Source organism: Ailuropoda melanoleuca, chromosome 7 (assembly GCF_002007445.2).
Source record: "Ailuropoda melanoleuca isolate Jingjing chromosome 7, ASM200744v2, whole genome shotgun sequence".
In the NCBI taxonomy this organism is placed as follows: domain Eukaryota; kingdom Metazoa; phylum Chordata; class Mammalia; order Carnivora; family Ursidae; genus Ailuropoda; species Ailuropoda melanoleuca.
Window position 1 is genome coordinate 68,186,777 of NC_048224.1, and position 25,187 is coordinate 68,211,963.

The following is a 25,187-nucleotide window of genomic DNA, read 5'->3' on the forward strand; positions in this document are numbered from 1 at the left end:
AAATATTTTGTTTATTTATTTGACAGAGAGACAGTGAGAGAGGGAACACAAGCAGGGGGAGTGGGAGAGGGAGGCTGAGCAAGGAGTCAGACTCAGGGCTCGATACCAGAACCCTGGGATCATGACCCGAGCCCAAGCCAGACACTTCATGACTGAGCCACCCAGACGCCCCTCTTGCTCTCTTTCAAATAAATAAATAAAATCTTTAGGGGAAAAAAAGGCTATTGAGGGGCACCTGGGTTGCTCAATCCATTAAGCATCTGCCTTCGGCTCAGGTCAAGATCTCAGGGTCCTGGGATGGAGCCCCACCTCAGCTCCCTGCTCAGCAGGGAGTCTGCTTCTTCCTCCTCTCCTCCCTGCTCATGCTCTCTCTCGCTATCTCTCTCCCTCTCTCAAAAAAAAAAAAGTCTACTGAGTTGCTTACAGCATCACCGGGCGAGTGGGAGAACCACATCCGGGGCTGCACAGCTACAAGGGAAGCTGGGGAACTAAGTGTCTGGCATTTTCAGCATCTGCTGTGTTGGATGGTCCCTGCCTCCCACCCAGCCCCATAGGGTGCAGGCTCTCCCCAGATGCTGGAAAGGGGTTCGGAGACTGAGCAGGACAGAAGGTGGCAAAGGCCACCACATACATCTAATGATGATTGGATGATGGGAAGGGATACCTGTCCTCCACTGTAGATGTGACACTGGCAAAGGCCAGATCAAAGGCACGTCCTGGGGACTTCCTAAATACTTGACCCTGAGAATGCATATATATCTGACATTGGGGAAACCGAGGTTTTCAGACATTAAGTAAACACCCAAATTCTATTAGCAAAGAGAGTTCGTGTTATGGGTAGGATTGCGTTCCTCCAAAAAAACAGATGTTGGACTCCTGGTACCTCCAAATGTGACCTTATTTGGAAATCGGGTCTTTATAGAGATAATCATGTTAAAATGAGGTCATTTGGATGAACCCTAAATCAATATGACTGGTGTCCTTACAAAAAGGGGAAATTTGGTGCCGGGCTGGCTCAGTCGGTAGAGCATGCAACTTTTGATCTCAGGGTTGTGAGTTCAAGCCCCATACTGGGCACAGGGTTTACTTTAAAAGAATAGTTAAAAAGTGGGGGGATATTTGGGCGCAGAGACAGACGTGCATGGAGGGAAGGTGACGAGAAGAAACACGGGGAGAAGGCCATGTGAAGATGAAGGCAGAGGTTGGGATGAGGCCCCACACGCCAAGGGACTGCCAGCAGCTGGAGAGAGGCCTGGGCCAGATGCTTCCTTAGAATCCAACGGGCGGGGTCCTGCTGACAACTTGACCTGCTCCTTCTAGCCTCCAGAAGTGGGAGACAGTCCATTTCTGTGGTTTAAGCCACCTGGCTGGGGCATTTGGCGATGGCAGCCCGAGCTGACCAGTCTGGTTAAAATATGGCTGCGCCCATATTTGAGTCTGAACCTAAAGCTGGAGCTCTACCCACTGCACACCTTGCTCCAAGCACGGCAGCCCAGAGCAGAGGACATGTGACTCTGTATTCCACTCTCGAGCTGCGTATCAGGATGTGGGCTTAGTTGACATGAAATCTAGATGGCCTGGCGAGAGAGAATTTGCTTCCCCACATACGCAGTTCAAGCTGGGTGTGCGGCTCTGCTTTGAGGTTCCTTCAGGGGCCCAGGCTCCCCATCTCCGTCACTTGGCCTTTTTGGTGTCATCCTGGTTCCAAGGTCTAAGACGGCTCTCAGCCAGTCTGCAGCCAGAGAGCACAAAGGCACTGGGAAGCACAAGATAAGAGGAGGCTCCTTCCCTTAAGATGGAGAGTCCTTCCCCTCTGCTCACCTTCCATCCTGTGACTGAGAGATGCTGTCTTCCACTGGGCAGCTTGCTCCCTGCTAACAATTCTACGGCCATTTATTATTATGGGACAAGAGAATGGATCTTGGAGACAACTAGCCGTGGCTGCCACAGAAGCCGTCTCAAGACAGATTCCTTGTCTGGGTTTTCACAGGTTAGTAGAGGACAAGGAAGAGAAGAGTTTCCTTCATGTCTGGCTGAAGAAGGAAGGGGAAGTGTTTCCCTGAATGGCCCTGCCCAGTGTCCTCTCAATGGCTTGTCTGCTCCTGGTACCAGAGGATCCTGAAGACTCTGGGGTCCCCGCCTCGGTTTCTCCCAGGCCACCCCCACAAATCACAGCAAGGTCCTCTGCCTCGGAGGGACGGGGTCAGACTGAAGAACAGTCTGATGGTCAAGGACATCCTTATTTATGGACTTGAGCTTGGAATGGAGGAAATGAGGTAAGTGGTGATTCATGGGCTTTGGCTCCCCAGCTGCAGATGGAAAACGATTGGGGTGTAGCGGCTGAAGCTGGACTTCCCCTCCAGGCTGGTTCTGTGGACTACGGTCCCCTTGGGGCTGCCCAAGAGATAAAAGCACCCCTTGGTAGGGAACGCCTCTGAAAACCAACGAAGGTTGGTCTGCTTGGGCTTGTTCAAGCCCCTGAATGAAGAAACATAGACTAGAGTGTGGCTTGTGCAGTTCCTCGCAGAGCCTGAGGGACTCATCGCCCCTCCCCGGCCCTGATGCTCCTCGGTTATACATCGAGATGTCTGGATTCACTAGTGGTCCAAAAGTTCCAGCGTGCAGTAGACTCACCTAGGGGTGCGTGCTGAAAGTGCAGTTTACTGGGCCCACTCCCAGACACCCTGCGACAGCAGTTCCAGGTGGAAATCGCCCAAGAAAAAGACCGAAAACCTACTGAGTACCTGGCACCTGCCGAACATTGCTCTAAAGAGTTTTCATGGATTAACTAATTTTATCCCACCACGATCCTGTGACATGTACTATTATCATTGCATTGGACTAGTTAGTATTATTAGTACATTATTAATAGCATGTACTATTACATGCACAGATGTGCAAACAGAGGCACACCACAGCTGAGAGGCTTTTCCCAGGTCGGGCAGTTGGGAGAGGCAGAGCTGTGATCCGGGCCCTGCCGACCTTGGCTGTGGGTCCAGGGCTCTCCGCTCCTGCTTTTCCAAGAGGCTGTCATCAGCCACGAACCACCTGTTCTGCTGGCTGCTTAAATAAACAGTCTCCCTGAAGGGACTCGCACTTTCGTAAAGAAGGTAAGATAGACACGCACTCAGCAGAGTACAGGGCAAACTCAGGCAGAAGCAACCAGAAAGGGATGAGCCATGTGCTCCGGGAGCAGAGCGGATGGCCAGTGAGAGGGTTCCCGTCTTTCTGATGGGAGGGGTTCAGATAAGCGTTAGAGAGAAGGAGGCATCTGGAGTAGAAGCTTGTCCATATATAGAATCTGAAATTTTAAAAAAAGGGAAGAAAACCCCAAATGAACAAACAAAAAGAAGAACCAGACCGATAAATACAGAGAACAAAGTGATGGTTGCCAGAGGGGAGGGGGGATGGGCAAAGCGAGTGAAGGGGAGTAGGAGGTAGAGATTTCCAGTTACGACTGAGTAAGTCACGGGGTGAAAGGCACCGCACAGGGAATATAGTGAATGGTGTTAATAGCGCGGTATGGTGACCGATGAGAGCTCCGCGGCACAACGTATAGAAATGTCCGATCACTGTGTTGTGCACCTGAATCTAACATCACATTTTATGCCAACTGTATTTAAGTAAGTAAGTAAATAAATAAATAAATAAACGGGAAAGCAGGGACTTGTCNGTCCGATCACTGTGTTGTGCACCTGAATCTAACATCACATTTTATGCCAACTGTATTTAAGTAAGTAAGTAAGTAAACAAGGGTGGAGGGGCCTGAGCACAGAGTTCCAGGTGCTGAAACGACCTGCCTTCTCCAAGAAGCAGGCCATTTGGTTAGGTTGGTGTGCAGAGCCCATGCAAGAGGGGAGCAGGGGAGGTGAGGCGAGCCTATGAGCAGGGCTATGAAGAGCTTGATGACCTGCGAGGTCAGGAAGGTGGAGGCTTCGTCCTGCAGGCTGGAGGGAGATGAGGGCACCCAGGAGACCAGGAGGCTGTGTCCTTTTGACTGTCCCTAAGCGTCAGGGGGAGTGGGCAGGAGGTGGCGGGCACTGGGGGCTGGCTCAAAAGCAGAGTCCTCAGGAAAGAGATGGCTCGGAGGTTTAGAGTGAAGGGGACAGATGTCATGGGTGACCCAGCCTTTTTAGCAAGGGGCAGCTGGAGAAAAAGAAATATTCTTTACCAATGAGGGCACTCCAAGAGGGCTGGGAGGAGCGGGAAGTTGAGTTGAGCTACGAAGATGGCCTCCATTTGGAAGATAACGCAGGACCAGTGAGAGGAGTGGCCTTGGGGGGCACGCGTCCCTTCAGCGTGGGCACTTCTGCAGCCCTGGAGTGGGGGGTCTTGCCCATGAAGAGTGTCGTGTGCCTTAGCTTAGAATTTAATGTTACTTTTTTCCTATAAAGTCACTTAATTTTATGATAATATAAGAAGACTGCCAAGAAGGGGAATCTTTGAATAATTACCCAATTTCTCTCTTGCACAGGGTTTGCAGGTCACTGCTCCAGATGACTTGCCTCTTCTTTAAAACTGGTGGTTTAAAGACAGTTGTTTGGGCTCCTTCTGGGCAGTGACTTTAGGAAATGGGTGGTTTTCTTCGTCTTTGGTTTTTCTGTCCTGGCTTCTTGTGAGGAGGGGTGGGGGTGGGACTGGTAGCAGGGAGACAGCAAGAGCCTGGCCACATCGGGTCTGTGTCCAAGCGGCCTTGCCTACTGGTTTTTGGCAAATCTTAGCCTCTTTCTAAGAAAAAATTTAAAAGATAATTTTAGACTTACAGAAGTATTGCAAAGAGAGTTTAGAGGCTGCCCTCATGCCCTTCAGTGCCCTGCTCCCATTGCTATCACGTTACAAGCCCTCCATGATGCACTGATTGAGCAATGCTAGTGTATGAACTTCCTGTGTCCGCTGTAACAAGTCACCCAAACTTGGTGCTTTGCAACAACAAGGTGCATTCTGGTACAGTCCTGGAGGTCAGAACTGCGGACTGAGAGCTCCTTAATCGCCTCGCTGGGCCCAGATCCAGGTGTTGGCAGGACTGTGTTCCTTTCAGAGGCTCTGGGGAGAATCCACTTGTCTTTTCCAGCTTCTAAAGGCTGCCTGGGTTCCTTGGTTTGGGGTATCCTTCCACTTTTTAAAAAAATAGACTTGATTTCTAGAGAAGTTCTAGGTTCATCATAAAATTGATTGGAAAGTACAGACATTTCCCATAAACCTCCTGTCCCCACATATATCCAGCCTCCCCCTCTATCAACATCCCACACCAAAGGGGCACATTTATTATAACTGAAAAACCCACACAGGTCTATCACTCAAGTTTATAGGTTAAGCTGGGGCTCACTCTTGTTGTCATATAGTCTATAGGGTTTGACAAATGCTTAGTGATGTGTATTAATGCAGGATCATAACAGAATAGTTCCACTGCCCTAAAAAATTCTGCATTTCTCCCACCCACCCCTCCCTCCTTGTTAACCTCTGGCAACCACTAATCTTTTTACTGCCTCTGTAAGTTTTCTTATTCGTGAATGTCATAGAGTTGGAATCCTATAGTATGTAGCTTTTCTAGGTTGGCTTCTTTCACTCAGTCATATGCATTTAAGGTTCCTCTGTGTCTTTTCATGGCCTGTTAGTTCATTTCCTTTTACCGCTGCCTGGAAGTACCACATTTTATTAATGTGTCTGTCAGTTAATGGGCATGTGGGTTGTTTCCACTTTGGGGAGGTTATGAATACGCTGCCATGAGCATACATGTACATATTTTTGTCTGGGCATATGTTTTCATTCCTCTTGGGTATATTCCCAGGAGTGCCATTTCTGAGTCATGTGGTACCTCTGCTTAACCCTCTGAGGACCTGCCAGACTGTTGTCCAGAGCAGGGGCACCATTTTACATTCCCCCCAGCAATGTGTGAGGGATCCATTTCTCCCCAGCCTTGCCAACACACGTGATTATCTTTGGTCAGAGCCTTCCTAGTGGGTGGGAAGTGGTTTCTCACTGTGATTTTGATAAGGGTCTATTATCCAGTAATGCTTTTTATGGCATTTTGTTTCTCTCTAGCAGAACCCAGTCACATAATGTATTCAATTATCATAACTTAGCCTCCCTTACTCTAGTCCCAATATTCTTAGATTCCTTTCTTCCAAAGCCCAACATTTACTGTTGAAGGCATTTTTAAGAAAATAATCTATTTCAAGTAGCATTTTAATTTTTAACACAATCTACATGGACAGCATCACAAGATCTTTCCAACATGATAGTGTCTCGCTTTGGCACAGAGCAAGACCACTCCTTTTTTGTTTTGTTTTGTTTTTCATACTCCAGAAGGGAAGCAAAAACATTTCACAAGTTTCCCTTGAGGGTTTCTTGGGTGCACTGAAAACTGAATCCCGCGAACATGCAAGAAGGAGCTACCTGATTGACAGTTTTGGACAGGAAGCCCTTGCTTACTTGAACAACCCAGCTGTACTGAAGTTAGGACAGGCTGCCCGGGAGCCCCATCTGTCCTCTCAAACTTCCCACAGAGGGGACCATTCTGCAGGCTACAGACCCCTCTCCTCATTGTCCCGCCCCCTAGCATACTTCAGGAAGCCAACAAGTCCTCCGGTGATTCTGTTCTAGGTGTACTTGGGGCGGGGCTGTCTTGCAACAGAAACTAACTCCCATCTAAGAGGTCAATCCAAGTGTAAGCTTCTCTTGGCCCCCACTCATCTGAGTTTTGAAAAGACATATCTGCATGAACATGTATGTGATCTGTGGATGGTACACAGACAAAATCATTCAACTGGTGAGAGATTTAGATGGTCAAAGATAGGCAGTCAAGTCACTTCTCCCACACTGCCATGCAAATCTGAATGCCCACTAGAATGGTCGGAATCCAGGTACCGTACATTCCAAGTGGCAGAATACTTGGTAGTTTATAGTCGGAGCAGCTTGTATTGTCACCGTTTCCTTCCTCTCTCCTGCCTGCCTCCCGTTCTCCCACCCCTTTCCCTTGATCTCTGCAGGTTGACTGCAAGCCTGTGGGAAGTGAAGGGCAGATGGCTAGGTGGAGTACCCTCTCTCAGGCACAATCAGATCTTACCTACCCATCCAGACTGGCAGCCCATGCTTCCCTGACACAATCCTCCCTCTGTTCCCACGAGACTTACCTACCCATTGACCCTAAATATGGTTTGTCTTTCCTGTTCCCTGGCTTCTATGCACATGATTCTTCCACCTGGAATCCCTTCTGCTCATCCAGATAGATCTTAGCCTGTTTGCAAGGGCAAACTCAAACGCCACTTCCTCCACGGACCCTCCTCAGACCTCCTTACCCCTCCACCCTAAGCAGCAGGCACGTAGTAGATGTTTGATCAATACGTGTTGAGTGAGTAAGTGAAGGAAAGAACAAAATGTTCATTGCCTCTGTTGCTTGGAGACACTGATCAGAGTGACAGAAGATTAGAGCACAAGTTGTCTTAGGGGATATCCAGTCCATAAGATGCTGATGGTTGTCAGAGGTTGGGCTAAATTAATTTTACATGCTCTATTTTTTTCAAGATTTTATTTATTTGACAGAGAGAGACAGTGAGAGAAGGAACACAAGCAGGGGGAGTGGGAGAGGGAGAGGGAGCTAAACAGGGAGCCCGATGTGGGGCTCGATCCCAGGACCCTAGGATCATGACCTGAGCTGAAGGCAGCTGCTTAACAACTGAGCCACCCAGGTGCCCTAATTTTACATGCTCTTAGTCTATTTGTGCCAGGAAGCTGGAGACAGATATGCTGTACGAGGCTGCTTGGCCTTGATTCTTCTGTTTTATGCAGACAAGGATGTGGTCTTGCTGACACTGAGTTTGTTCGGGAACCAGGAATCTGATGTTTGTAAATATTCCTTTGAATGGAAGCATCGAATGTAGAGATTGTTTGTATATATTCTTCCTGAAGAGTGTTGAGAGCCTAGTATCACATGACTGTGGCATAGGACAAAACCAAGTTTCTCAGATCCAGCAAGACCCCACCTTGCAATGTCAATGTCACTGGCAGCCATACACACCTCCTCCTCCCACCCCCCAGTCCCCTACCACAGCCACCACATTGATTTGGATGGCTCAGAGATGCCGCACTGTGTTCTGCCCAGGGTTGTGCTAAGTGTCTGTAGCTGCAGGAATTGTACTGGGCACTTATAGTGGGGTAGTTGTGTTCTTCAGAAATGATGCCTTCTAGGGGTGCCTGGGTGGCTCAGTCGGTTAAGCATCTGCCTTAGGCTCAGGTCATGATCCTGGGGTCCTGGGATAGAGCCTGCTTCTCCTCTCCCACTGCTCCTCCCCATGCTCATGTATGTATGCACACACTCTTTCTCGCTCTCTCTCAAATAAATAAATAAAATCTTTAAATAAAATGTTGCCTTCTGTTATGGACTGAATTGTGTCCCCTCCAGATTCTAATGTTGAAGTCTTAACCCCCAGTACCTCAGAATCCGACTGTATTTAAAGATAGGGTCTTTAAAGAGGTAATTAAGTTAAATGAGGTCATGTGAGTGGGTCTTAATCCAATCTGACTGGTTTCCTTGCAAGAAGAGGAAATTTGGACAGAAACACACATGGAGGAAGAGCCATGTGAGGACATAGGGAGAAAATGGCCATCTATAAGCCAAAGGAGAGGCCTCAGAAGACACTAATCTGGCCAACATCTTGATCTCAGGCTTCCAGCCTCCAAAACTATGAGAAAATAAATTTCTGTTATTTAAGCCCCCCAGTCCATGGTGCATTGTTATGGCTGCCCAGGCAAACTAATACCCCTCTAATAGGTCTATGATGGAGAATCACATACATGCTGATTTTCTCAGTAAGACAACATGCAGACACTCCATCATCCTCTGCCTGGAGATCATAGTCGGGAAGCCTTCGTGTGTGTGAAAACATCTTATTAGTTGTGAAGGGTTATACAAACCCAGTTTCTACACCTGTAGAAATCACGAAATAATACCCCTCTTTGGAACACCCGTTGCTTGTTCTAGAGGGCGAGGCTCAATGTGGGTGCTGGGTGAGTTCTAGTTGGCCAACTGAAAAGTGGTAACAGTGGGTGGAATGTTCACCACTAATGTTCTGTACTGCCTTGGGCGCTTCCGGTTGTGTAGGACAAGCCACCTCCTTCCTGGGTGTGGCCAACTGACACAGTCCTTCGCTGGAGTCTTAGACTAGAGTCTGTCTCCAGAGGAGCCGTGAAGAGAATTCCACCTTCATCCACGTCATAGCTCCAGCAGAGCAGTGAGGAGAGTTACCATTCAGTCACTGCATTTCTGTGGGCAAAGCACTTAGCCTGGCTAAACTCTGTGTCCTCACCCACAAAATGAGGATGTTGGATTAGACGACCTCTACAATTTCTTCCATGACTAGAATTTATGATTCTCTCCTTGTATCAGTTAGCATGCATTTGGCTAAACACTTGATTCCAGCTGCCTTTGGCCATAGAAACACTCATCATCTCACATAATAGCAAGCTCAGAGGTCCTGTCATTTCTTCATTCTGTCCTCAATATCAACTTCATTTCAGGGCTGATTTTCTTCTTGGTGGGAAGATGGAGGCAGCCCAAGGCTATTGGGGCTCCATGTCAATCAAGAAAGAGCAGACATCTTTCCTATACCATGGAATATAATTTTTCTCAGTATGATTAGGCCAGTGGAGGACACATACCAATCTCCAATCCATGTGAAAGGTCAAGGGGTGCCTGTGCTCATGGACTTGACTGGAAGGGGACATTGTGAATGTGGGTGAGCTCACACCACTTGCTCTTCTAGCAGCCTGGAGGTACAGTAACCTGGAGCCATTAATAAGAGTCCATCCAGGCTGAAGATGATGGGCTTCAGCTACCCTGGCTCCTACACAACCTTGAGGTGTCATCTTGTAGAGAAGGCCAGGCTGGACCAACTTCCTGACCTTCTCTCCTGCCACTCTCCTCTCCATGCAGCTCCATATCCTCTTTGCTGTTCCTGGCACATGCCAGACAAACTCCCACCTCAGGGCCTTTGCCTTAGCTGTTCCTGTGGCCCGAATGTTCTTCCTGGCAGTCTCTCTGGTTAACTCTCAAAAGTCACCTTCTCAGTGAGGCCCACCCTGAGTACTCTATTTACCAGTGTAACCTTCTTCCCTGACATTCCTGCTACCCTACTTCTGTCTTATTCTTTTTTCATAGCATCTTTGCTTTCTAATATGCTATATAATTCACTCACTGATTATGCTTGTTGCTTATTGTCTGTTTGCCCTATAGAATCTTTCCCAGCGCCCCTGAGCGGCTAAGCTGGTTAAACCGTCCAACTCTTGATCTCAGCTCAGCTCTTGATCTCAGGGTCCTGAGTTCAGGCCTCGTGTTGGGCTTCACGATGGGCATGAAACCTACTTAAAAAAAGAAACTTTCTTTATTCACTGACATGCACCTAACACAGCACCCAACCGAGAGCAAGTATTGAGTAAATGCTCGGTGAAGTGAGGGGATGCAGAGGAAGGCATGATGTCTACACACTTTCCTTATGGGAAGGATGCACATATTCAGCCCAAAGGACTGTTTGTGTTTTAAAAGAAAGAAGCTGTGTGTAACATTTTGTCATTAAACTTTTAATAATGGCATGTGGTTTTCTTACACCTTTTTATATTTGCTTTTACCTTTATTCGGCTGAAAATGATCAACGCATGACTCTCCAGCTCCTAGACTCTTAGCTGATTAAGCGTTCTCAGCCATCCATAGTCTTTTTTTTTTAATTTAATTTTATTATATTATGTTAATCACCATACAGTACATCCCCAGATTCCGATGTAAAGTTTGATGCTTCATTAGTTGCGTATAACACCCAGTGCACCATGCAATACGTGCCCTCCTTACTACCCATCACCAGTCTATCCCATTCCCCCACCCCCTCCCCTCTGAAGTCTTCAGTTTGTTTCTCATAGTCCATAGTCTCTCATGTTTCATTCCCCCTTCTGATTACCCCCCTTTTCTTTATCCCTTTCTTCCCCTACCGATCCTCCTAGTTCTTATGTTCCATAGATGAGAGAAATCATATGATAATTGTCTTTCTCTGCTTGACTTATTTCACTTAGCATTATCTCCTCCAGTGCCGTCCATGTTGCAGCAAATGTTGAGAATTCGTTCTTTCTGATAGCTGAGTAATATTCCATTGTATATATGGACCACAGCTTCTTAATCCAGTCATCTGTTGAAGGGCATCTCGGCTCCTTCCATGATTTGGCTATTGTGGACAATGCAGCTATGAACATTGGGGTGCATATGTCAGCCATCCATAGTCTTGACTAGCTTGTGTCGTCATCCTAACATGTGCACTTCCCTGGGCGTGGGGTGGGGGAGCCTCCAGAATGATGGAGCTGGGCTTTGGGTCATTGACCCTCTGCTTATATGGGTGATCTCTAGAAGTGGAAGGAGTTTCATATCATTAATTGTCCTTTGCAAAGGACTTCCAAATATTTTTCATGGATACTACCTCGTTCAGTCATTAAAGGAGCTCTATGAATTAGGCAGAATGAAGCTGCTGTTTTCAGTGTTAGGAGGAAACTTAATGAGATTACAAACTTTGCCCAAAGTTGTGTAAGTAAGATGTGGTAGCACAGGGACCAGAGCATCCTTTTAATTACCACTCCTCTGCTCTATTCACGCTACCATGCTCCTTTGTGCAAACACGAAGCACTTTGTGCCATTAGCTTTTTTGTCAACAGTATTAAATTGGGGGCGCCTGGGTGGCTCAGTCGTTAAGCATCTGCCTTCGGCTCAGGGCGTGATCCTGGCATTCTGGGATCGAGCCCCGCATCAGGCTCCTCTGCTGAGAGCCTGCTTCTTCCTCTCCCACCCCCCAGCTTGTGTTCCCTCTCTCGCTGGCTGTCTCTCTGTCAAATAAATAAATAAAATATTTAAAAAAAACAAAAAACAAAACAGTATTAAATTGGCTTACCTGGTGATATAATATGCTAATTATATTTACATATGGTATACACATATGTTGTATAGAACTAGGCACTCTTTGAAGAAATGCTTTACATGGATTCACACCTCACACCCTTAAGAGTTAAGTTCTGTTAGTATCACCCCATTTTACAGATGAGAAGACTGAGGTAGAGAGAAGTTAAATAACTTGTTCAAGTTTGCATGATAAGAGGCAGACTCAGAGTTCAAATCTAGGCTGTCCTGCTCCAGACTCCTCCCTTAGCTGCGAAGCGATAACTCTTCTTATGATTATCCCTTGTCTGTGGACAGGGACTAATGCAGACCAGGAAGGTCCCTACTTACCATCCGTCTCTACTTGTTGGAGGGGAGAGAGCATCACAGGGCATTGGGGGAAGGAATGCGTGTTCTCTGTCTAGAATCAGTCTCCTGGGCTGCTGTCCCTTCTTCTTGGGTTGTGGCTTCATGTCCCCAGCAGTGGCTAGATGGTCGGCAACAGTGAGGGGCAGTGACCTGAGTTTCCCATTTCCTCTTGCTCCCTGAGCAATCTGGTTCAGTGCTGAGAACAGAATCTTCTGACGCTGCTAAGAAGCTCAGTTGACAAGGACGGTGATTTAGGCTGATTTTCCTGAGGTTTAGAACAAGCTGAGTGCGTCCTAATGGTTCTGCCTGCTCCTTCCTTTTGTGTCTCAGAGACAGCTGATCTGTTGAAGAGATTTTATCAAGCTCACAGAAACAGTTGCTGGCAGTTTCCTGGTTGTTCTCAGCATATTTGCACTCACTAGAGGGGGCAGATCTCTGTGCAGCTGGGGACGGGACTCTAATGAGGAGAGTGGGAACGTGGGTTATGTCAGGAAACTTCTGTGAAACAAATGGCTGTAGGTGGAGGTGATAGCAGAGAGAAAGGGCTCAGATGTCGAGGTAACAGGCATCTTTCAATCCCTTGGTCCTTACCAGCTCTATGAGCCTCGACAAGAGTAATAACAATAGCATTTATGGGTCACTCATTACACATCAGGCCTTATGTTAAGCATTTTACGTACACTATTTCATTTAATCCTCACAACAATCCTGAGTGGCTGCCTCGTTTTACAGGTGAGAACAGTAAGTCTTAGATTCAGGAAGGCTGAGTCATTTCCCAAAGTCATAAGTTTAGTAAATAGCTGGGTTTTGAGTCAAGATAGTTTCTATCTCTGTTCTCTCTTTCCTGGGCTCCCTACCTATCCCCACTTCCATCTCTTTCTTCCTCCCAACAATTGTTTATAGCATCTGATAGATGTTGAGTGCTTTAGAAGTTTCTGGAGATGCAGTGTTGAACAGACTCCTGCCTTACTCTTCCAAGTCATTGAAGCCCGTCCCAGCAGGACCCCACATGGAGAGTTTCCTCTGTGAGGCCCCCAAAAGTCTTCGCTTGGCTTTTAGATGCATTTGGAGGTGGGCATGTTGAGACTTTGAAGGCTGCGGGGCACATGGGCTGAGATATTGGGGCCCTTGGTTACTCCTTTTGAAGCTTGGGGAGAGATTTGGGAGTGAATGCCTTTGTCCAGAGTGAAGTGTGCAATGAGAGGACAATCAAAGATGGAGTCAGGGTTGGTAGCAGAGCTGTAGGAATTAATGGATGGGTGAAGAGAAGCCCATGACAAGGCCGAGGAGGAACATCAAAGCAGTAGTGGGAGAGCCAGAGGAGTGCACTGTCCTGGAAGTCAAGGAAGGCTAGACCACCAAGTCATAGGGCGTGGTCAATGGTGTCACCTCTCAGCTGCTGTTCAGCCATTCTTCAGCAACATTTTTTTGGTTGTTGTTGCTGTTTGCTAGTTGCTCCTCCTATTTCTTTTGAAATCATTTTTGTTTCTGATACAAATGGAAGGTAAATCTCCCTCCGAGCTCTGACTCTTTCACCACCGGGACCCACTCCCCTAAAGCCAACCCCCTTTACTGGTTCCTTGTGTATCTTTTCAGAGATGATCTCTCCAGTGAATTTCTTTGAAGAGCAAAATTGTTAACTTATGTACCAATTCACCTGCCTGACATGACTATGTTCAAGTCCCATTAACATAGAAATGCCCCCAATTCTAGTTTTTGTGATTTTTGCAACTTTCTTCATGTACTGTTTTAAATATTCCAAGTTTTGTACAATTTTCAACCCAAAGTAAGGTTGGTGGTTTAAAACAGTATGTTCTGTAACTGCTTGTACTACTTTCCAGATATTTCTATATTGCATTCAGATCATGCTTGATTTGGTCTTTTTTTTTTCCTCCTGAAATATGGATTCATATGACAATATCAAATAGTTTAGTGAGAAGAACACACTTTTTGGGACTAACTTTTGACTTTGAATTCAAACCAAAGACCTTATTGTAAACCCTGTGAGTAGTATTTTTGTGTGTGTGTGTAGTTATAGAATTGGGTTCTTCTTTTTACCTTGGTGGGAGAGCAGTTCCCAAATGTTCAAGTGTTTACAATGTTCAAACCACCTTTCAAATAAATTAAATTCACTCAAGGAATAGTCATACCTCTTGAATCCGTACCTTGATGACTTTGACCCAATAAATAATCTTCCCATTAGATTACAATTGTCTCTTGCCAAAGGGCATTTCACGGTGCATGTCAGGATTCAATAAAAGGCAGAATGAAATATTGTGTGTGAGTTCCCTGGTGCTTTGAGTCAGGGTGTCACTGTTCCGGTACAAAACCAAAGTCACAAGGCACACAGTGATATTAAGGCTTGTGGGCAAAATACCTTCCTCAGACCCAGAACAATGCCTTATGGCCAGAGCCCCTCAAGTAATTTAATTTTGTTTTGTTTTGTTTTGTTTTGTTTTTNCACAAGGCACACAGTGATATTAAGGCTTGTGGGCAAAATACCTTCCTCAGACCCAGAACAATGCCTTATGGCAAGAGCCCCTCAAGTAATTTAATTTTGTTTTGTTTTGTTTTGTTTTTAGTTTTTTTTTTTAAAGATTTTATTTATTTATTTGACAGAGACAGCCAGCAAGAGAGGGAACACAAGCAGGGGGAGTGGGAGAGGAAGAAGCAGGCTTCCAGCAGAGGAGCCTGATGTGGGACTCGATCCCGGAACGCCGGGATCACACCCTGAGCCGAAGACGCTTAACGACTGTGCCACCCAGGCGCCCCCCCTTCTGTTAGTAGTTTTAAAGCTGTGGAAATGGTTTATTATATATTTTAATATGGAATTAGAAAATTTTAAAAAATAATTGCTTGGAACCACAAATAATCAAAAGAAATATAATAAGAGGCTCATAAAAAAGCATTCTGGCATCTGTGAGAATTTTTTCTCAAATTATGATACGTAGCTCTCCATACTTTCCAATGATTACTATAGTAGCCATGAATTTCTATTTCAGTTGAATATTTTGACATATTTTCCTTCTTAAAACATGGTAACTCATTTCTTCTTCAACAGCTCAGTCATTTCAGGAACTACCTTAAATAAATCAGCGACTATTCCATAATCTGCCACTTGAAAAATTGGAGCTTCTGGGTCTTTGTTAATAGCCACAATTGTCTTGCTGTCTTTCATCCCAGCTAAATGTTGGATGGCTCCAGATATTCCTACAGCAATATAAAACCCTGGTGCTACTATTTTTCCCGTCTCCAACTTGCATGTCATTGGGAACAAAGCCAGCATCAACAGCAGCACGAGAAGCACCAACTGCAGCATGTAGTTGATCTGCCAAATCATATAACAACTTAAAGTTCTCTCCACTCTTCAAACCCCGACCACCAGATACCACCACTTTGGCACCAGTTAGCTCTGGCCGATCACTTTTTGTTAATTTCTGGTCAAGCCACTCCGCTATCCCCACTGGGGAAGGACTTGATGCCTTTTCTGAACTGGCACGACCTCCACTTGTTGCTGCAGCTTCAAAAGATGTTCCTCGGACTGAAAACACCTTCATTTTCTCATCGCACTTCACCGTACATAAAGCATTTCCTGCATAAATAGTTCTCACAAATGTGTCAGGAGACTTGATTGCAATGATGTCAGAAATTGGGGCAACATCAAGTTTGGCTGCTATTCTGGGCAAAAGGTTCTTTCCGAAGGCAGATGCTCCAGCACAGATGTGTGTGTAACTGAACTGCTTCTGAGTTGCCAAAATCAATGGCGTCAGCTCCTCTGGAAGGAGGCCTTTGTATGTATCATGCTGAGCCACCAGAACTTTTGCTACACCTGCTACTTTGCAGAGATCTTGTACCACCTTGTCACACTTGGTTCCAGCTACTAAGCAAGACACTTCACCTCCAAGACGTTTGGCTGCAGTGATGGTATTTAATGTAATGGGTGCGAGGGTATCATTTGCATGCTCAGCTATTACCAGGGTACTTTGAAATCGTAGCAATGAGGCTGCCCGCCGGAGCTGCCCTGGAGCCGCAGCTCGCAACATGGTCTCTGCTCCCGTCCGCCTCGCAGCACCGTCGGCCTTCCAGCGTCCGGGAGGAGAACCTAGCAGGGCCGCCTTTGCGAGTCACTAAAACTCAAGTAATTTAATTTTGATATAGGAGACATTACTCTTGAGTTGCTGGCTTTTTTTTTTAAGTAAATACTTCAGGACTCCTATATCTGAGTGAGTTTTGTCCTTCAAGAGTAGTTGTCAAAAAAATTATACATTTTCCCCAAAGATGCTTGAATTCTCTAACGTGTTCTAAAATTTTTCTTTTATAGTTGCTCTCTGAGCCAGTTTACAAAGTGCATCATAAAGTCAGTCTTGTTACTATAGGTTTGTGCCAGATTTACAAATCAAAATGGCATTTCCTTCTCTGGGAATAAAATAAAGTTCTATCCTTAGTCATATCTTCCACCAAAATAAAAACAAATGGGTAAAATATAAAACATTAAAAAAAAGAAACCATAAAAAGGGTGAAAAGAAATGACAGAAATTTATTTTTTGTTTTTGCTTTTTTAAAATTTTATTTTATTTAAATTCAATTAGTGAACATATAGTGTATTATTAGTTTCAGAGGTAGAATTCAGTGGACAGAAAATTGTTTTAATAATCTCAGAATGAGGTGGGTCTTTCTGAGTATGACATAAAACATGTATCAGTCAGAGCTCTCTAGAGAAACACAACCAATAAAAGATACACATACACATACATATTATAAATACAAACATATATTATAGATATTGAACATATGCACATAATAATGTATATTGTGTGTGTGTGTGTGTGTGTGTGCNTTTTTCTTTTATAGTTGCTCTCTGAGCCAGTTTACAAAGTGCATCATAAAGTCAGTCTTGTTACTATAGGTTTGTGCCAGATTTACAAATCAAAATGGCATTTCCTTCTCTGGGAATAAAATAAAGTTCTATCCTTAGTCATATCTTCCACCAAAATAAAAACAAATGGGTAAAATATAAAACATTAAAAAAAAGAAACCATAAAAAGGGTGAAAAGAAATGACAGAAATTTATTTTTTGTTTTTGCTTTTTTAAAATTTTATTTTATTTAAATTCAATTAGTGAACATATAGTGTATTATTAGTTTCAGAGGTAGAATTCAGTGGACAGAAAATTGTTTTAATAATCTCAGAATGAGGTGGGTCTTTCTGAGTATGACATAAAACATGTATCAGTCAGAGCTCTCTAGAGAAACACAACCAATAAAAGATACACATACACATACATATTATAAATACAAACATATATTATAGATATTGAACATATGCACATAATAATGTATATTGTGTGTGTGTGTGTGCGTGTGTGTGTGTGTGTAAGAGAGAGAGAGAAAGAGAATGAGATTTATTTTAAGGAATTGGCTCACGTGATTGTGGGGATCTTTAAGTCCAAGTCCAAAATCTGTAGGGCAAATCAGCAGTCTAGAGATTCAGGTGAGAGTTGGTGCTGCTGCCTTGAGTCAGAAGTCTGGAAACTCAGGGAGAGTTTCCATATTGCACTCTTGAGGACAATTTTTTCTTCTTTGAGGATCCTCAGTTTTGCTCTTAAGACCTTCAACTGATTGGATGAGGCCCACCCACGTGATGGAGGGTAATCTACCCTACTTGAAGTCTACTGATTTTAATACTAACCATACCTAAAAATACACTTTCATTTGCATTCATACAGATTATTCAAAAAACAAAAAAAAAATACACTTTCACAGCAACATCTAGACTAGTGTTTGAGCAAACAACTAGGTACCATAGTCCAGCCAAGTTGATACATAAAACTTGCCATCATAACAAAGAAGATGTAAAAGAAGAGACTAACAAATGTGACCAAAGACACAGAAGTGACAGCAGCCCCGTGTCATAAGACCTGCAATTCTTGTACTAATTCTAGTACGACCTTGTCTACCATTCTGAGTGGCCACTTGAAATGAACCATGAGCTTGGAAAATGCCATTCTTTCTAAAGATTTTTTTAAAAAGATTTATTTATTTATTTGAGAGAGAGAGAGAGGGAATGTGTGCAAGCAGGGGGAGGGGCACAGGGAGAGGGAGAAGGGAAGCAGACCCCATTGACCCTGAGATCATGACCCCAGCCAAAACCAAGAGTCGGTCTCTTAGCCCACTGAGACACCCACGCACCCCTTTTCTAAATGTGTTTTTAAAGAGGTGTTTTAGGGGAGCCTGGGTGGCTCAGTCATTAAGTGTCTGCCTTCGGCTCAGGGCATGATCCCAGCGTTCTGGGATCGAGCCCCGCATCAGGCTCCTCTGCTGGGAGCCTGCTTCTTCCTCTCCCACTCCCCCTGCTTGTGTTCCCTCTCTCGCTGGCTGTCTCTCTCTCTCTCTCTCTCAAATGAATAAATAAAATCTTAATAAATAAATAAATATAAATAAATAAATAAATAAAGAGGTGTTTTAAAAAGAATTTCTTGGGCTGAGAGTGGAACCTGGGTGATTCTTCTGGTGTGAAATGATTGACTTGTTTGGCACCCGGACCTATTGCTACATCTTGGTCCTTGAGTCTGTTTGTGTTTTTGGAAGTTTTTTGAATGAGAAACCTCTGCTGGTCAGATGTTACTTTGTATTTGATATTAATTTTTCATATCAACTCAAAACTGATTTTTTTTATTAAAAGAGGTTTTTTCCTTCTCTTTTAGTGACTCCATGTAATTGAATTTAAAAGCTTTCAATGAGAAAAAGTCCTCGTTTCTGTGGCTTTCCTTTATAATCCTGAAGCACTTGCGAATTTCTGTTGAATATTTATTGCTATTATGGTAAAAGGACTTAGAATAGCAAAACAATTGTGAATAAAACAAAAGTCATCGTTCTGGTTTCAAATCACAAAACTTCTGGATGGTTGGAAGAGTTTTTGATTTGCACAAATCTTCTCTGAGAAGTTTGAAGACTTATTACGGACCTAAGGCTATGCATATCTCTTAAAATGCCCAACTTCTCATGAAAGTAGAAGGAGGGAGCAGGTGCTGGCTCACACACAACAGATGGAGGAGAAGTGGGGACACCCAGCTGTCTCACTGAGGTTGGGCAGATTTCGCCGTCCTGGGCCTACCCTTGAGGCAATCACACTCCACGCTGGTGATACATTTTTTTCTAGTTCTGAGTTGCCATCTTATTGATGGTGGACTCCTCAAAAGAGTCTCCAATATAAAGCTATTACAGGGATGCCTGGGTGGCTCAGTTGGTTAAGCATCCGCCTTTGGCCCAGGTCATGATCCTGGGGTCCTGGGTTTGAGTCCCACATGGGGCTCCTTGCTCAGTGGGGAGCCTGCTTCTCCCTTTGCCTGCCACTTCCCCTGCTTGTGCTCTCTCCCTCTCTCTGACAAATAAATACAAAAAGAAAGAAATACAAAAAAGAAAGAGGGGGAAGTAGCCAAGTTTTATTTTTTTAAATTAGGTGGGAATTGATTATACTGCTGTCTTTCTTCTAAAGAGGAACACCGAATGACTTAGTCCTATTTTTGAAGCACAATGTCTCTGTTGGGCTAATGATTTTCACAAAGGAAGAATTACAATGGCACTAATCATGACTGGGAAAATAGCAGCAAAAACACGTAAGATAAAATATTACACAAAATGTGCTCCAAACATAGCAGAAAAAAAAATGGATTGTAGTCAATGCCAATGTCCCTTCCTTGCTAAGTATCATCTGGTGGCAGTGAAGGCCATGGGTTGCGGGAGAGAGAGGTTTGAGCCTGCAATGTTGAAAACCATGTGGAGGGGCAATGCAAAGAGCTGATGGGTACCCAGTCAGCAGCACACCACAGAAATAGGAAGCCACAAGTGTGTGTATGTTGTGCAGACGCGTACGTGCACACGCATATGCACAAGTGCACGTGCACGTGCTCTCCTTCCCGCCTCATCTCCCAACCCCTCCTGCTGTCGGACTGCAATGATACCAGTAGACCCTCACCTCCACCCCTCCTCACCCTGTAGGAAGGATGAACCGGCCGGAGTGAGGGGTGAGGCCAAAATCTGCAGGGCAAGCCAGCAGTCTAGAGATGCGTGTACAACCCAGATATCCTTCAGCAGGTGAATGCATAAAATTAAGAAGGGCCTAATATTAAACTGTGGTACATCCAGGCAGTAGAATATTATTCAGCAATAAAAAAGAAATGAGCTCTCAAGCCATAAAAAGACATGGAGGAAACTTGTATGCATGTTGCTAAGTGAAAGACGCCAATCTGGAAAGGCTGCATGCAATGTGCTTCCAAGCATATGGCGTTCTGGAAAAGGCAAAACTATGGAGGCAGTAAAAAGATCTGCGGTTGCCAGGAATTTCAGGGAAGGGAGGGAGGGATGAGCAGGTGGAGTACAGGATGGTTTTAGGGCTGTGAAACTATTCTGTTTAATTCTGCACTGGTGGATACCTGTTATTATCACTGTCAAAATCTATAGCATGTACAACATAGTGACTCTAATGTAAAGGATGGACCTCAGTTAATAATAATGCCTCAATATCAGTTCACTGATTATAACAAGTGTACTACATGAATGCAAGATGTTAATTACAGGGGAACTGTGTGTATGTGTTTGGTGGGGGAGGATAAAAGGGTATGTAGGAACTTTTGTACTTCCCACTCAGCTTTTCTTGTGTGTGTAGCCCTCGTCCTCAAATCCCCTCCTGGTCCAGGATGGCTGCCGGAGCACCAGCCATCTAAGTTCCAGGCAGTGGGAAAGAGCATTTCAGAAGACCTAGCTTTCATTAATTAATCTTTCCAGATGTCCAACCCAACACATGCACTTATCTCATTAGTCACAGGGTCACACAGCTGCAGAGAAAGCTGGGAAATGTAGTCTCTTCTCTGGGCATATTGACACCTCTCGTGATACAAGAGTTTTGTCACTAAGGAAGAACGAGAGCATGGGTATGGGACAGCAACTAGCTGTCTCTGCCTAAGGAAGGTGCCACCATTCTGGAGAGCTTAGGGTTTGGCCTTTTAAAGAAGCCCTGCAGCTTTTCAGTGAGCCTGCCTGGGGGACACAGCTGAGTCATTCTCAGCCCGCAGGGATTTCAGAAGGAATGCCTGACTGGTGGAGAGGACTGCTCTACTACGGAGAGGGATGAGAAGGAATACTGTCTGCTCTTTCCCCTTTCAAATGAAGACTCCCTGGTTGGCCCCCTGACATCCCTGTTTTTACACTCACATTAAGGGGAGAAGTGGGGCCCAGCAAACAAGGACTCGTGTAGTAGCATTAATGTGTTGGTGAAGCACATGCCTCCTCTTTTAATGAAGGGAAACCCTTACCTATGTGCCAGGCAGGGCTCGGGAGCCCGGGCAGCAGGATACAGCCACCTGTTTTCTGCTCAGTGGGAAGCACTAAGGAGTGATCACATGAACTCCCAGGCTGGGCACCTTCCCTCCAAGGGGGGAATCACAGGTCCCCCAGCAAAGGGTGGGAGTGCACTGGCATGGCTGGTGGGTTTTCCATCTGACTGCACTCACTGTGACCTTCTGGGTAAGTCGGATGCTCTGCTAATTGCTGTAACTGGTCCCCCAGCACCAGAGGGCAGGGAAGCAGGTGGCTATGACATAGAGTGTGTGGAGGTCATTGAGACACCAGGTCAGAGTAAACCCATGACATGGGCATTACATTTTTCCTTCAGCCTGTTAGTGGGACTATCACCCTCCATAACTATCCACTACCAGCCTGTCAATGTTGGAGCCAGCAGGACCTCTGAAATACCAGCCACGTGGCCCGGGGAGCCTACGTAGGTGGTTTGCACATGATTCAAACAGAATTGTCCTATAAATGGGCTGCCAACTTCTCTGCCCCAGCCGCTTTGGCTGACCCGACCATAGGAGCCAGAGCCCAGATAAATAAGATCAAATAACCCTTTTCTCTGGGGCGCCTGGGTGGCACAGTGGTTAAGCGTCTGCCTTCGGCTCAGGGCGTGATCCCGGCGTTATGGGATCGAGCCCCACATCAGGCTCCTCTGCTATGAGCCTGCTTCTTCCTCTCCCACTCTCCCTGCTTGTGTTCCCTCTCTCTCTGGCTGTCTCTATCTCTGTCAAGTAAATAAATAAAATATTTTAAAAAAATACCCCTTTTCTCTGTGTGCGTGAGGAAAGCACTTTCTCTTAACACCATTGTACATCTGCTTAAACATGAAGTTAGTTAANCCTGCTTGTGTTCCCTCTCTCTCTGGCTGTCTCTATCTCTGTCAAGTAAATAAATAAAATATTTTTTAAAAATACCCCTTTTCTCTGTGTGCGTGAGGAAAGCACTTTCTCTTACTTAACACCATTGTACATCTGCTTAAACATGAAGTTAGTTAGCAGGGTAGGGCCAGAGCCTCTTAGAAGCTGGTCACAGCCACAGCCCAGGATTTGGAAATCACAGGAGGACAGAGGAAATTGCTTATGTGGACAAATTTTGTGTTATAATTAGCTCTAAATCATAAATAACTTTTAAAGACATATCAAAAGTATCCATGCTTGGCAGGTTGACTATGGGATTTTATTTTTTGTTTTTAAAAAGTAACTCTAGGGGCGCCTGGGTGGCTCAGTGGGTTAGGGGTCAGGTCATGATCTCAGAGTCCTAGGATGGAGCCCCACATTGGGCTCCCTGCTCAGCGGGGAGTCTGCTTCTCCCTCTGCCTCTGCTCCTCCTCCCTGCTCGTGGGTACGCACTCTCTGTCTCAAAGAAATAAATAAAATCTTAAAAAAAAAAAGTAACTCCAAATAGAAAGGATGCTCCTCTCGTCTCTCAGCTAACGATGTTTACTGAGTCTTTGGAGGCTACCGGGCATGCGCAACATGGAGCTACCACTTACCAGGCTGTACTTACCATTTCCTCAGAGGGCTAGCTTCAGAAAATGCCAGAAAAGTAAGCAGTAGACTCAAAACTCAAATCTAAAAACAAAACAAAACATTAAAAAAACCCCAAAAAAACCTCAAATCTATGCTTTGCTGGCCAATGTTAGGCCCCTCTCTGTATCTCTTCCTTTGGTAACTTCAGGCATGTGAGTGTTCCTCCTCGGAACTTGCTGAGCCTGGGCCTCCCGCCCAATGGTGTTTGTCTTTGCAGACGTGGAGCAGACAGTTCCAAATGACAATGAGATGAAGTCTCAAGGTGACACAAGTGCATTCCACTTAGATTATTTAAGGAATTCTTTGTTGCTATTGGAACACTTGTAAACATCTTGCAGAGAGAGAGAAAAAAAGACAAAAAGGTAAGAAATTTTGAAATAAATGAGAACTGAAGAGCAAGATCACATAGCAACAGCTCTTGCTGTCAAATCAGCTACTCTGCCCCAGGTTTTTCTTAACAAGATTATTTCCCTTTTTAGCGTTCCAAATTGTCGTTTTCTATCATTCCTTGTTCATCTTAAATACAGGCTGGGCAGGAAGTTCTGTCTTTTCCCATTTATCGCCCACCTCAAGTTGCATTTTATGGTGTCCTTTTGGAGGTTTGCATGAGGATAACACTAATTCAGGACGATTCTCCAAGCCAATCTCGGGGTAAGGATACTGTCCATCTGTGACGATTTAAACAAATGAAATTTTTCATCTACTTAGACAATTTCTTGATTGACTTTATTTTTAGAGCAGTTATAGATCCACAACAAAGTTGAGCAGACATTGTAGAGAATCTCATATACTCCTTGGCCTCCAACACACGTCGCTCCCCCCTCCCCACTATCAACATCTTGCACAAAGGGATACATTTGTTAGAGTTGATGACCCTACATTACACATCACGGTTATCAGCCAAAGTCCATCGTTTGCATTAGGGCTCACTCTTGGGGCTGCACATTCTACAGGTTTTGACAAATGTATAATGACACGTATCCCCCATCATAGGATCATACAGCATAGTTTCACTGCCTTAAAAAATCCCCTGTGCTCTGCCTGTTCCTCCCTCCCTCCCTCCCTCCTAACTCCTGGCAACCACCAATCTTTCTACTGTCTCTGTAGTTTTGCCTTTTCCAAAGTATCACCTAGTTGGGATCCTACAGCATGCAGCCTTTAGACTGGCTTCTCTCACTTAGTAATACGCATTTCAGGTTCCCTCGTGTCTTTTCATGGCTTGATAGCTCTTTTCTTTCCACTGCTGAATAATATCCCATTGTGGGAACGTACCACAGTTTGTCGATCCATTCACTCGCTGAAGGACACGTTAATGGCTTCCAAGTTTCAGCAATTGTGAATAAAACTGCTATAAACATCTGTGTGCAGATTTTTGTGTGGACAGTTTTCAATTCCTTTGGGCAAATACCCAGAGTGCCATTGGGTCACACAGCATGTTTAGTTTTATAAGAATCCCCAAACCGTCTTCCAGAGTGGCTGTACCACTTTGTATCCCCACCACTTTGCAGTGAGTGACTGAGTGCTCCACGTGCTTGTCAGTGTTGGTGCTGTCAGTGGTTTGGGTTTTAGCCATTCTAATAGTGTGCAGTGACATCTCATTTTTTTTTTCATTTGCAAGCTCCCTACTGACTTACGTGTGTTGATTATCTTTTTATGTTTATTTGTTATTATTTATCTTCTTTGGTAAGGTGTCTGTTCGGATCTTTTGCCCATTTTAAAATTGGGGTTTTTGTTTTCCTATTGTTAAGTTTTAAGAGTTCTTTGTATATTTTGGATACCAGTCATGATCGGATATTTATTTTGCAATTATTTTCTCCAAGCATATGACTTGTTTTCTCATTCTCTTGACAGTGTCTTTGACAGAGGAGAAGTTTTTAATTTTAATGAAAGATTCAACTTATCAATTGTTTTCACAGATTATGCCTTTGATGTTGTATCTAAAATGAACAAAAAGTTGGGGCACCTGGGTAGCTCAGTCAGTTAAGCGACTACCTTCAGCTCAGATCATGGTCCCGGGGTCCTGGGATCGAGCTTCTG

The 25,187-nt window shown here is 44.8% G+C and overlaps 1 protein-coding gene across 1 annotated transcript; it reads right to left on the minus strand.

The window, feature by feature from the left end:
• Positions 1–15,143: 15,143 nt before the first annotated feature.
• LOC100471299 (electron transfer flavoprotein subunit alpha, mitochondrial-like) lies at positions 15,144–16,387 on the minus strand. The gene is given in 2 exon segments (XM_034665002.1): positions 15,144–15,525; positions 15,527–16,387. Coding segments are annotated over 2 exon segments (999 nt in total). The 5' UTR covers positions 16,318–16,387; the 3' UTR covers positions 15,144–15,317.
• Positions 16,388–25,187: the final 8,800 nt, after the last annotated feature.